Source organism: Carassius gibelio, chromosome B2 (genome assembly GCF_023724105.1).
Source record: "Carassius gibelio isolate Cgi1373 ecotype wild population from Czech Republic chromosome B2, carGib1.2-hapl.c, whole genome shotgun sequence".
Taxonomy (NCBI): Eukaryota; Metazoa; Chordata; class Actinopteri; order Cypriniformes; family Cyprinidae; genus Carassius; species Carassius gibelio.
The window spans coordinates 15,585,258-15,598,666 of record NC_068397.1 but is presented as its reverse complement, the minus strand read 5'-3'; the positions used below and the strand labels follow the sequence as shown (position 1 = coordinate 15,598,666).

Genomic DNA, 13,409 nt, shown 5'->3' with positions numbered 1-13,409 from the left:
TCTATTAAAATGATCTTGAATAAATCACACAGTAGTGCAGAAAGAAATGAATACTTAGTCAGCAAGGATGCATTAAATTATTCAACAGTGATAGTAAAAATATTTTAAAGGTGGGGTAAGTGATTTCTTGTAGCCAATGTTGAGATTTCAAATCACCAAAACAAACACGCCTCTACCCCAAAAGGGTCTCGCCCCTATTTTGATAGCACCGCCCCACACATACGTACGCAACCCAGGCAACGATTATGGCGGAATCTGCTGTGCCAGCCGGCTGAAGGTATGATGTCATCAATAAGTGAAAGCAATGTGTTTTGTTAGTACTGTGTGTTTTAACGTGCATCTATTTATTTTAACAGCATATATTAGTTCTGTGAAACAAAGCAAAACCATGTTACATAACTATCGAGAAGAAAAAAAAAACCTTAGCGTCCAATCGCAGGCCTCTTTGAGTATCTTCAGCGCCGGAAAGCTGATCTGATATTTACACGGGTCCTACTTCTTGCCGTATCCCAAGCCTTCTTTTGTTTCACAGACGTTTTCCTCTTTTGTTTTTAATCCGCCATCTCTATCTTTCTGTTGTCACTTGGCTCGGCTCGGCTCGGCTAATGTCCGTCCTGTGTACTGAGCACTCTCTCGTCCCCATTATGAGTAGACACGCCCCTTACTGCTGATTGGCTACAAGTTGGTTTTGGTACTCTGCCGACTCTGTTTTCTAAAATGTTTTTGAAAAAATACATTCCCCACCTTTAAATGTTATTAAAAAAATGTTTTTACTTTTTTTTTTTTTTTTGACATTCTGTTAATTTTAACTTAGTTTTTTTCAGAGAACCCTTAAATGTACATTATGGCTTCCACAAAAATTTTCAACATTGAATCTAAAACTAAATATTTTTCAAGCAACAAATCAGAATGTGTTGATTTGAAATCCTTTGTGACATTGAAGACTGGAGTACTGGCTGCTCAAAATCTTCACAGAAATACATTTTTATTTTTAAAATTATATTTTAAAATATATTCAAATAGAAAACATATATTTTAAATTGTTATAATATTTCACCATATTAATGAATGAATGCAGCCATAATGAGCATTAGAAATTTCTTTCAAAAACAAAAAAATAATCTTACCGACTACAAACTTTTTATATACATTTTTATTTGATCCAGTGTATTTGAGTCAATAAAGTTTGTTTCTCTCTTCAGAGTGTTACGGTTTTGTGCATTAATTTCACAGGTCAGAAGCCATACCCTTGTCCTCAGTGTGAATCATTCTTCTCCACCAAGTCAAACTGTGAGCGCCACCTGCTCCGCAAACATGGAATGTCTAATCGGACTCTTCAAAACAGTGGATCTCGACCCAGACCTAAGGCTGACGAAGGATCCCAAGGAAGTACTGGCACTATTGGTCAGTAACATTATATTATATATATGAATATTTATCAATAGTATTCTTGCATTTTGAAATTTTTAAATGAAGGGTTGATGGTTCTTTCATGGTGTATTGTAATTTAGTGTGTTTTCTGTGTGGCATCAAGACTTCATATTGCAATATTATAATTGAATATTATTACATCATTTGAAACGTGTATGCAGAGCAGTTAAATGTATATAGTGCTTAACAAGCTTTTGTTGTCTTGGTAGAGAGTGTATCTGACACTGAACCTCCTGTAGTCAGAGATATTGTGGATCTGAGCTCTGTCAACCCCAAACAAGAGGAGAGAGCTTCATCTCCAGAACATGCACCAGAGCAAACAGGCCAATCAGCCGCTGAACAAACAGACAGCATCTCAGACCTAAACCAAACACAGCCCGCAGAGGGAAACCCTGAGGGAGTAGAAAATAATGACGATGACTCTCAAAGCAACAATAGTCTTGATATGAACCTCGCCAACAAGTTCGTAGACTTCAAGCTTTCTGGAACAGAGCAGCACCAGCCTAAATCAACTGCTGAACCGGTTTCTCCACCAGATGAGTTCCCACACACCTGTGCGTCCTGCAAGAAGACCTTTCGCCATGCAGCCACTCTCAGCCGGCACCAGAAAACTCACATTCAGGAGGTCCAGCCAGAGAATAGAGGCAAAAAAGGAAGACGCCAACCTGCTCCGCAAAACCCAGTCCCAGCACCCAGAAAGGAACTGGATCTGGAGGCCAAGTTAGAAGATGATGAAAAGGACGAGAACAGCAGCTGTGTGGAAAGTGGTGCTGATGAGGAGGAGAGGGAGGTGATGAGTGATGATGAAGAAGAAGAAGAAGCTGCTTCCTCAGAGCTCAGGGCTTTGGAAGAGGAGGCCGAAACCACTGGAGGCAAAACCGACAAGAGGAAGAAGATCTGTGCTGTGTGCAGCAAACGCTTCTGGAGCCTGCAAGACTTGACCAGACACATGCGCTCACATACTGGTAAGATCTGGAGCATTCTACTGTTATTATTTACCAACCTTAAACGATTGAAGGGATAGTTCACCCAAAAATGAACATTTTGTCATTAATTACTCACCCTCATGTTGTTCCAGACTACATAAGGGTGAGTAATTAATGACAGAATTTTCATATTTGGGTGAACTATCCCTTTAACACAATTAAAATGAAAAAGTTGATGCATCTAACATGACCCTTTGTGTTGTAGGTGAGCGACCTTATAAGTGCCAAACCTGTCACCGCACCTTCACCCTGAAGCACAGTCTGGTGAGGCATCAACGTGTCCACCAGAAACCCACAGACGAAAAAGGGACAGATGAGGCAGAATTGATTGAAGAAATGGATGGAGCAAGAGATGACAGCGAATTGCCGGAGGGAAAAGAGGTGAGGTGTTCATCTGCAAGTCAAAGTGAAGCAACAGCTCCAATCCAGAGTGAGAATGAATGCGGGAAAGCAGGAGCACCCCAAGAAGAAGAGAGTGAAGGACATGTGGAGGAAATTCAGCATCCTGAAGATACATCCATGGCGATGAATTCTGCTGAAGAACCTCAGCTGGATGGGGCTGAACAGGAGGAGCATCAAACAGTCGCCTCAGTAGAGGCCCAATCAGGCTGTGATCCAGATCTTGCAAAAATCAGTATCCATAGCTGTACAGCAGCTCAGGACATGACAGAGACACCCGATCAGTGAAGAGAAAATTCACTGTGTTGATTTTGTGCCATAGTTTATCGAGCTTCCACAAACTCTAAGAGTTGCAAAGCCTGGCTTCTGCCGATATTTGTCTTATATAGTGCGCATGACAGACTTCTATTGATGCCTTAATGCTTTCTTCTAAAGATCTGGATCAACACATAACTGGACGGTAGCAATTTTAATCCTATTTATATGATTTTTAATTAATCATATAAAGCCTTTATATCAATAAATTAGAAGTGTTTGTATGATGAACAGAAGATTTATATATCAGCATTAAATTGTATTATTCTTGAGTCAGTTTCTGCATGTTTTTAGTATCTGTATAGAGTTGGTTGGTTTCCTTTTTGTCTTATTTTCATTATCAAGATTGGCTGAATACATTTTGGATACAATTGCTGTTCAGCTCTGTAATTTTTATTTTGGGTGATCGTCAGCCAATCAGTTTATCGGCAATATTTGCCCATTCTTTGTGTATTATCCTCCATCTTCAGCCTCGTTGACAAATGTTGCAGAAGGCATGCACAAGTGGCTGGGAAGCTTGAAACAGCGCCTTCTGGTGGCATAGAGTGTGAAGTATTATATTATAAGGCCTGTGCATCTGAGAGAAGTCAGTGCGATTCAGTGAACATTTTATATCTATAAAGTGTGATTTGTGTTTGGCTTCTTGGTTTTGTGTTTGTACTGGAAATCTCCCTATGATTCATTTTGACTTCAACACTGGTGTTCACACTAAAATTCAAACACTTCTTTTTCTTTTTATCTTGTACATATTGATTCTGAAAAGCAATCTGAAATGTATCCCTTACACTGGTTTATGTAGAAGGGATATTTATCTTTCCTAAAACAAAACACAAATTGAACCATTTTACATTCGTTGTTGCAATAGTGTGACTTCAATAACCCCTGAAGTCCACACAAAACTGCATTTGAGATCCAGTGAATTTGAAGCCCTCATAGTGGCAAAAACGTTTGCTAGTTTTCATACATTGTGAAAGCTGTGTCTCTGGATTAAAACCAATTGAAACATTGCAAATGAACTGGGTTTATATTTGTCGAAACACATTTTTCTTTCTTTATGTTGTTTTTGAATGATGTTTGTACTTGTAAATGTATACGTGTGTGGGTGTGTGTGTGGGTGTGCACAGTCATATGGATAGAAAACACTGAACATTGTCTGCAGGTATTTATTGATCAGTCTGGAGCGTGTGGTTGTCATTTTGAAAAGCCATGTTGAATCCAATTTCTGTAGCGAGGAGAATCAAAAGATGAATGTTGTTTGAGATTGTGAGGTTCTCAACATTTTCAGAAACTCTGTACATTCAGATTCTTTAGTAATTATATATTTTATGTGTGTGTGTGTGTGTGTGTGTGTGTGTGTGTTTGTGTGTGTTTGTTTGTCAGCTAGTGAAACCTTCAACCAATTCAGCTACCCATTCATTCGAGAACATTGAGAGTATCATTTGATGGGTTTGACAATATGATTATAAATATAATGATTTTTGCATGTTGATCTGATTTGTATTTCTCAGTTATTCTATTTCTCAGGGGTTTTCACAATCTGTGTATCTGTCTGGTGTGTGAAATGCAATCTCTGTTCACTACACTACATTTAAGAGCATTTGACTCAATTTGGTCACTGTATGTTTAGGCCTAAATGTACCAAACCTTTTGTGCAAAAAATCTGCAAATTCTTGTAATTAATTCAGATATCAGTGACAATGTTTGTCAGATGTATTGCAGATACCTGTCAGATCAGTTCAGATGTAGACAACTCGTTGACTTTGCTTTTTTCAACCCTGTAAAGCGAATAAATCATCCAATCAATAAATGTACACTAAGAATGAATTTTTTTTCTGTCTATATTTTTTCTTAATTTAAACTTAACATTAATATTATTATAGTATTGTTCATATTTAATACTATTATAATACAGCACCATATCAACCATCAAGAACATTCTAGCAATCTCTCTGCCTGTATGCATTTGATATCAGCAGTGTATCTTTATGAAGTATAATAATTCATTAATGATTAGCCTGCTGAAAATGGGTGCTTAATTTAGCGCTTCGAGTTCTCTCTTTGAGCCTTCTAAGCACTGTTGGTATTTTTGTTTAAGATATATTTTAAGGATTCGGGCGTTTTCTTTAATTAAAATTAGAGCAGCGCGATGTATCAGGTTGTACCGGGGCAGTTTGATGATGCGGATGAGACGGGGAGGTATGAAACAATATTAGTCAGTCATATTAACGTTACAAGGTTCAACAATCATGAAAAATAATAATATACTGGCACATTTACATTGGTTATGATCATGAGTCATATACACACCAAAATGAGAAATATATATATATATATATATATATATATATATATATATATATATATATATATATATATATATATATATATATATACAGTACAGACCAAAAGTTTGGAAACATTACTATTTTTAATGTTTTTGAAAGAAGTTTCATTTATTTGATCAAAAATACAGAAAATAAATTTAATATTGTGAAATATTATTACAGTTTAAAATAATTATTTTTAAACGTATTATACTTTAAATTATCATTTATTTATGTGATGCAAAGCTGAATTTTTAGGATCATTATCACATGATCCTTTAGAAATCATTCTAATATGATGATTCATTATCAAAGTTGGAAACAGTTCTGCTGCTTAATATTTCTTCAGAACATGTGATACCTTTTAGAGATACTTTGATGAATAATAATTTTAAAAAAAGAAATAAGAAGAAGCTATGTTTTTAAAATATAAATAATTTGTAATAATAATATACACTACTGGTCAGTAATTTGGGGTCAGTAATTTTTTTTCTTTTAAAAAAAATAAAATCAATACTTTTATTCAGCAAGGATGTGTTAAATTGATAGAAATTGTTTTTTTATTTTGAATAGATGCAGTTCTTTTTAACCTTTTATTCATCAAACATATTAGACAGCAGAACTGTTTCCAACACTCATAATAAATCAGAATATTAGAATGATTTCTAAATGATCATGTGATAGACTGGATGTTACACGTGACACTGAAGGCTGGAGTAATGATGCTGAAAATTCAGCTTTGCATCACAGGAATATTTTATTTATTTTTTAATTATATTCAAATAGAAAACTATTATGTTAAGTCGTAATAATATTTCACAATATTACAGTTTTTTCTGTATTTTTGATCAAATAAATGCAGGCTTGATGAGCAGAAGAAACTTCTTTCAAAAACATTAAAAATAGTAATGTTTCCAAACTTTTGGTCTGTACAACGCATCCAAAAAAAAAAGATTTTGTTTACATTATATATATATATATATATATATATATATATATATATATATATATATATATATATATATATATATATATATATATATATATATATATATGTATATGTATGTGTGTGTGTGTGTGTGTGTGTGTGTGTGTCAGTGTGTGTTGTCTATATTATTATGTATATATAAATATACACACATACAGCATATATTTTGTATATATATATATATATTTGCATATATATATATAAGACCAATAAATTACAATCTACAATATGATAATAATAACTGTTAGTTCATTAAATAACACAGTTGCACCTTTTGATTTTAACAATGTGTTATTAAATATTAAAGTTAGATTAATGTTTAAAAATAATTTTTCATTGGCAGTTTCTTAACTAATGAATCAACTAATGTTCATTTATAGAGACTTAATGTAGCCTAAAGTGTGACCAAGCAATAAAGAACTAAATAATTTTTAAACAATATCCTTTGCATGTTATAGTCCAGGTAAAATGTAGATAAAAAAGAAAGAAATTCTTAAAAAAAAATAGCCTATTAAGTCTAAATATTTAATTATTTGGTGCTGTGATGAATACCACTGAGAATACAAAAATCTGAATGGCTGCTTGAGCCATAGATATGTATCTAATATGGTTTAAACTACTTAAATACATTTTTAGAATGTAGTGCAGCTGCTTTGTTTCTGAGTTTTCCATGGTAACGGCTGCAGTTCTGCAGTTTAGCACCATCTGCTGTCAGGAAGTGAATGTGCTTCAGTTCGTCTCCTTCACGTTCCTCCCAAGCGGCAACCTTTGTATGGAATCAAAATAATGCTGTATATATACACAAAAAATAAAGTATTGCAAAAGAAATTAAAGTTTTGCAAACGAAAATTAAAGTATTGCGGAAAATAAATGTGCTTTTTGCAAATGAAAATAAAGAATTTCAAAACATAAATTTAACAATGATTTTGCAATAGGCCTACATATTTTCCATGGTCGTATCTATTAATTTATTTGCAACATTGCTTTTATTTTGCATGACAGTCTAGTTTGAGCTTGCGATGCCTTTTTACCTTTGTGGTTCACTTTTCTGTGCATCTCGATTTGTGGCACTGTTTTGACGTGGGGGTGGAGTCAAGATGTTCATGGTAACAACTTCTTTAACTTGAGCATACACTGCTAATACACACATACATTTGTTAATAAAGTAAATAAAATAAAAACATGTATGTTTTAATGCTATTGAATAAAAAGAAATGATCCACACGCAAGCCTCCGCTCAGCATGACAGTACCTGGATCAGTGAGCTGCGTCTCAGGCGATGTACATGTTGTTGTACATGCCCCCGTCCTGGCACGTCAAAACAGTGCCATAAATCGAGATGCGCAGAAAAGTGAAGCACAAAGGTAAAAAGGCATCGCAAGCTCAAACTAGACTTTCATGCAAAATAAAAGCAGCGTTGCAAATAAATTAATAGATATAACCATGGAAAATATGAATTGCAAATCATCGTTTCATTTATGTTTTGCAATTCTTTATTTTTGTTTGCAAAAAGCACATTTATTTTCCACAATACTTTGATTTTCATTTGCAAAACTTTATTTTCTTTTGCAATACTTTATTTAGTTTTTTTGAGTATATATACAACATTATTTTGACTCCATAACTTTGGGTCTGTCTCGTCAAACCGACACGGAATTATAAAAAAAAATACATAAACAATTAATAAATGCTTGATGGGTGAGGTTTACACAATGTGCTGTTTTTCCACAGTGAGCCGGAAATCAGTCACGTCCCTGACATGCTCTCCCTGGAGAACCAGCTGCACAAAGTTACTTTACAAACTTTCAAAAATTATAAGCAAGGTGAAAATGAGGACTATGATGATGATGGAGATGATGATGATGAATGGGATTGGAATGAATCAGGAGGAGGAGACTTCACTAAGTGCTACGCTGCATTGAGGGCTGGGAATAATCCACCACAGGTATTCGTCAAAGAAGGATCGTGACCACAAGGCCAATGTTGACAATAAACCTGGGCCTCTATTCACAAAACATTTTATCTTACCACTAAAAGTTATTCTAAATAGCAGTAAAAGTTTTTAGCAAAGAGTTTTCTCTTAAAAGCTATTCACAAATCTGCTGAGACAAACGTTTACTAAAGAATAGAGAGAAGTAGGGCGGGGTTGACCTCACTGCTCTGGATGATGTCAGCATTCTCACTAACTATGAAAAAAACTAGGAAATCCTCACATATACCATTTTTCTCTAAGAAGGAATATAATTGTGAGGATACCATCTTTTCTAGTATCTTGGACAGAAAAGGTAGATTCAAGATTGGTCTATAATTAACTAGTGTGTGCTTCTCATGTCTAGTGGTGAATATACATATAAACTGCCTTTTAATTAACAGAGTAGAATGATCATGGCTGATAGTAAGAAAACTGAACACAAACGCAGCTGTTACTTCTTTCCCAGCTGGTTAAGGAAAACGAGATAATAATAATAGGTAAAGTTGGAGTTGGGATAATATCCAAAACCATATGTGATACCTTTATACCTTTTTGAGTGTAATCTAATTTTAACCTTCAATATTATAGAAATGAACCGGCTGATCACGTATGTAGCCTATATTTTATAAGTTGTTTATTTTTATATTCAAAACAATCAATACTGAATCAAATCGAATCACAAGCATGTGAATCTGAATCATATTGTAAAATTTGTGTCACAACCCAGTCCTATTAGGGTACATACTGTACAAGAGCTTTTTAGCGTTTGTTGTGGATTGATTAAATATGTTTGTGGTTTACCTGCAAGGCGATGGAGATAGCAACTGAAAGAACTGCAGAGGACAGATCCAATCAGGACAAAGTTGATGAGGAGGTTAACTCATTTTTAACATTTCTCAACATTTGCATCCCTGTCCAAGCTACCAGAGTTCACACAGTCATGAAACATTGTTGAATTATTAAATAGTAATGTATGCAGTCCTGAAAAAGTCATGGAAATTAGATGTAATGAAAATGTAAAATATAATTGAAACATTATTTCTGTGGAAAATGAGGGCTTTTCATTTGGGTTTTCTCCGCTCTTAATTAGTCAAGATAATAGACAAATATTGCTCTTTGTGAGCACTTGTATAGATTATACGTCAGTGTTGTTATAGTTAACTAAATCTAAAACTAGAAAATAATTTTCATTCATTGAAATAAAATATGTATTGAACTTGACATTTAAACTAGACAAACAAAAATGAGAAATGTTGGCAACAATCTTATAAACTAACCAAAGCTTAAGTTGAACTAATAAAACTTAAAATTAAATAAATGTAAAAAAATTATAAATATAAATGACGAATAACAATTAATAAAACTAATGAATGAAAGCCAAAAATATTAAAAATAAAGCTAATACAAAGTATTAATAATAAATACTAAAACAGTATATAAATAATAATAAAAAAAATGGGTAAACACTTGCTAATTTTGTAATCTCATATACACACACACACACAACATTATATATATATATATATAAACAGATTCATACAGATGGAAATATAAATTCTTAGCTATCATGATAAAATGATTTAGTTAAAAAAAACCATATAGTACAGCAATACATGCAACCTGAAATATCACTGTTGTGGGAACCAGTTTAATGATTAATTTGCAGATCTGTCTCAAAAATTAATTCGTAGATCTATTTAAGAAAGCCTACATTCCACGCACACTTACTGAAGTCACCCGTTATGAGAGGGATGTGGACACAATGTTGAAGAAAAAGGTGGAGGTTTCTTCTGAAGATACAAACACAGACAATGCACGTCTCCCCACCCTAAATGAAAAATAATAAACTGATGTTCTGAGAACTAGTAGCAGTGGATGAAATGATCTCTTCTCCTTTACAGATCCTCTACCAGACAGTGACAGGCCTCAGGAAGGATCTTTCTGGAGTGCAAACAGTGAGGAGAATGACGTTTTTGTTTTTAAGAAGACCATGTGGCGCATTAATGATTAAGCGTTAGGTTTAAGACACCTCATGTGGCCAAGACTTTGTTTTCACTATTAATGCACCCACTAGGTCTCTTGAGAATTGTCTTTGCCTACATGACATGTGGGTGGATTAAGACCGAGAATATAAACAACAGACATTGCCAAACTCAAGTGTAATGACAATGAGAAATCAGATTAAAAATGCTGTTGCTGAATTTTTTTATTTAACAGGTACCCTCCATACTGGAAGACTCCACAAAGGGTGATAGTTCAAGCTCTGAGGGAGAGGAGGAGGAGGATGATGACACAGGAGAGGGCGGCAGACACACTGAGGAAGCACAGCTGGACAGAAAAGTAGCTAATGGGAACGGAAGATGTTGCAATAGATGAATTGTGTTGTGGGTTGTGAGAATAAGTTTGTATTTCTGTGTCTTTCAGGAAAGAAAGAAAATGGTTAAAGAAGCTCAGAGGAAGAAAAGAAAAAATAAAGTGCCGAAGCATGAGATAAAGCGCAAGGAGAAAGTTGCCAAAATGAAGAAAGGAAGATGAATTTGGTTGAGATGAAGGTGAACTGCGATTATAGCAGAAATGCTACTTGACTGATGGTAGCAGTATTTAAGCTGGGAACTCTTGCTGATGAAATGTCAGTCCCTTTAAAGTCATAAATCCCTGATATCAGCATCATATTTTTGAAATGTTTATTAAAAGTATTCTTTTTAATAAACTTATACTTTCTTTGATATACTGCTTTAATGGTGGGTAAAATATGTTTTGATGCAGACTGACAATTCAAATAAATTTTTGCTTTAGTGGAACATTTAATTTACATAGTGCAGAACAGTTTACACAAATATTCATGTTTTACAAGGGAACATGCTGATAAAAATAAAGCACTCTTTCATATTTAAGTGACAAAATCCTCTTTACAATCCTCTATACATCTTGCACATTTAACTCTTTTTTTTATGTCAATGTCATATTGGTACAAAATTGTTTATTACATGACAGACACTACATTTCCAAAGTTTTTTTTTTTTTTTTTGGGGGGGGGGTGTAAAAAAATACAGTAAAATTGTAATATTGTGAAATAATTTAATATAACTGTTTTCTATTTTAATATTTTTAAATGTTACTTATTCCTGTGATGCAAAGATCAGTGTACATTTTTTTTATTTTTTTTATTAATGTTGAAAACATTTGTGCTACCAGTTATAGTTGCTTTTTCGGTAAAAAAAAAAAACCAACAACAAAAAAACAGATTTTTAGGATTTCTTGTTGAACAGAAATTTGAAAAGATCAAATTTATTTTAAATGGAAATGTTTCACAGCAATGTATCTGCTGTCACTTTTTATCAAATTAATTCATCCTTGCTGAATAAAAGCACTAATTTAAAAAAAAAAGAGTGAATAAATACAGTATTGTTCAAAATAATAGCAGTACAATGTGACTAACCAGAATAATCAAGGTTTTTCGTATATTTTTTTATTGCTACGTGGCAAACAAGTTACCAGTAGGTTCAGCGTACTTTGATTAAAAAGTTGATTAGAGAGGGGAAAACCTATAAAGAGGTGCAAAAAATGATAGGCTGTTCAGCTAAAATGATCTCCAATGCCTTAAAATGGAGAGCAAAACCAGAGAGACGTGGAAGAAAACGGAAGAAAACCATCAAAATGGATAGAAGAATAACCAGAATGGCAAAGGCTCAGCCAATGATCACCTCCAGGATGATCAAAGACAGTCTGGAGTTACCTGTAAGTACTGTGACAGTTAGAAGACGTCTGTGTGAAGCTAATCTATTTTCAAGAATCCCCTGCAAAGTCCCTCTGTTAAAAAAAAGGCATGTGCAGAAGAGGTTACAATTTGCCAAAGAACACATCAACTGGCCTAAAGAGAAATGGAGGAACATTTTGTGGACTGATGAGAGTAAAATTGTTCTTTTTGGGTCCAAGGGCCACAGGCAGTTTGTGAGACGACCCCCAAACTCTGAATTCAAGCTACAGTACACAGTGAAGACAGTGAAGCATGGAGGTGCAAGCATCATGATATGGGCATGTTTCTCCTACTATGGTGTTGGGCCTATTTATCGCATACCAGGGATCATGGATCAGTTTGCATATGTTAAAATACTTGAAGAGGTCATGTTGCCCTATGCTGAAGAGGACATGCCCTTGAAATGGTTGTTTCAACAAGACAATGACCCAAAACACACTAGTAAACGGGCAAAGTCTTGGTTCCAAACCAACAAAATTAATGTTATGGAGTGGCCAGCCCAATCTCCAGACCTTAATCCAATTGAGAACTTGTGGGGTGATATCAAAAATGCTGTTTCTGAAGCAAAACCAAGAAATGTGAATGAATTGTGGAATGTTGTTAAAGAATCATGGAGTGGAATAACAGCTGAGAGGTGCCACAAGTTGGTTGACTCCATGCCACACAGATGTCAAGCAGTTTTAAAAAACTGTGGTCATACAACTAAATATTAGTTTAGTGATTCACAGGATTGCTAAATCCCAGAAAAAAAAAATGTTTGTACAAAATAGTTTTGAGTTTGTACAGTCAAAGGTAGACACTGCTATTTTTTTGAACACACCCCTTTCAACTAATCGCCCAATTGCACAGCCTTAAGAGCGTGCATATCATGAATGCTGGGTCTTGTTTGTTTTCTGAGAATCTACTGAACCTACTGGTAACTTGTTTGCCACGTAGCAATAAAAAATATACTAAAAACCTTGATTATTCTGGTTAGTCACATTGTACTGCTATTATTTTGAACAATACTGTAAATACAAAAATCTTACATGTGCCAAACTTTTGAACAGTAGTGTACATTCACTTACACTGGATGTTCAGAGTAACAAAATAAGGAAGGTAACATTATTGTGGCGAGTGGGGCGGGGCCGAGAGGCGTGGGAACGAGGAGTGAGGCCAGGTGTAGTGATTGGAGATGAGCTACACCTGAGCCCCACCCCTCGTTCCCACGCCTCTCGGCCCCGCCCCACTCGCCACA

General features: G+C 34.7%; 1 protein-coding gene across 2 annotated transcripts in view; it reads left to right on the top strand.

Moving 5' to 3' along the window:
- LOC127950783 (ras-responsive element-binding protein 1) overlaps positions 1-4,955 on the top strand; it is a 33,505-nt gene extending 28,550 nt beyond the window's left edge. Inside the window, exons 11-14 of one of the 2 annotated variants that reach the window (XM_052548071.1) lie at positions 185-277; positions 1,234-1,404; positions 1,641-2,396; positions 2,623-4,955. In XM_052548071.1, coding sequence (XP_052404031.1) covers positions 185-277; positions 1,234-1,404; positions 1,641-2,396; positions 2,623-3,104 — 1,502 coding nt within the window. In that variant the 3' untranslated portion in view covers positions 3,105-4,955. The remainder of the gene's footprint in view (positions 1-184; positions 278-1,233; positions 1,405-1,640; positions 2,397-2,622) is intronic. The other variant, XM_052548073.1, reaches the window with a different exon arrangement.
- Positions 4,956-13,409: the final 8,454 nt, after the last annotated feature.